The 860-nt window shown below is 45.2% G+C and overlaps 1 protein-coding gene across 1 annotated transcript in view; it reads right to left on the bottom strand.

Moving 5' to 3' along the window:
* Nucleotides 1-616, bottom strand: part of CA7 (carbonic anhydrase 7) — a 24,085-nt gene extending 23,469 nt beyond the window's left edge. The window contains exon 1 of the mRNA XM_019505552.1: nucleotides 424-616. Within this exon, the coding sequence (XP_019361097.1) occupies nucleotides 424-463 (40 nt within the window). The 5' untranslated portion in view covers nucleotides 464-616. The remainder of the gene's footprint in view (nucleotides 1-423) is intronic.
* Nucleotides 617-860: the final 244 nt, after the last annotated feature.

Raw genomic sequence — 860 nt, 5'->3', positions numbered from 1 at the left:
ACTAAATCTTCTTTACGCAAAGGATTTATTTTACAGACACACACACACACAAAACCCCAGCTAATCCTGTTTGCTGTCATCTTTTTAGGGAGGATATGCCTGAAATAACTGCAGTCACTGAAGATTAGCAATATTCCTTCTCCCTCTAGGAAAGATGCAGGTTGCTGAAACCCAGTTCGTGACTGTGCTTGCTGAATGAAGCAAGTGAGCAGCAGAAGTTTGTGCATTTCCTTGTTCCCATTTTTGGAGGATGTTTATTACTGGTTAACTTGTTAATAGCCTGCTGCATATATATGATGTCTTTAGATAGTGAAATACAGCCAAGTCTGCAGGGGTTAGCCAAGAGAACTGAGAAGGAGATGGGTGTGGGAGGAGAGAGGACACAGAGATGCATGAGGTTTGGGGGTGAGGGTTGCAACCTACCGTCATCCTGTCCATATCCCCAGCAGTGGTGACCTGTCATTATGCAGGCTGCTGTGCTCTGCCTTGCTCTCAGCTCTGATCCAAGTGCTGCTGATTACCTGCCTTTATAATGTCTCACTTGTGGGATAGTGTCAGCCTCTTAAAGATACAGAGCAGGTAAAGCAGTTCCTGTGAGAGGAAGGATGGATCCTTGTTTCTGAGGGTCTCAAGTACAAGGGACCCATTAAGATTCCAGCCTGATCATTGCTGCTTACCCCATTTACCAACTCAGCATCGGTATGGGGGAAAACTCTAGAATCAGGGTGCTGTTTTTCATGGACTAAGGATACGTCATATTGACCAGAAACAAACACATCACTGCCAGACCATTGGCTTATATTCTGTGTCTCCAGAGGCCAAATTGGGGGGAAAGTATTAGCTTTATTCCATGCTCCACC

This window comes from Gavialis gangeticus, unplaced genomic scaffold (genome assembly GCF_001723915.1).
Source record: "Gavialis gangeticus isolate Ggan-Ray unplaced genomic scaffold, GavGan_comp1, whole genome shotgun sequence".
Taxonomy (NCBI): Eukaryota; Metazoa; Chordata; order Crocodylia; family Gavialidae; genus Gavialis; species Gavialis gangeticus.
Note: the sequence above shows the minus strand (reverse complement) of the source record. Positions and strands in the feature narration are given on the sequence as shown.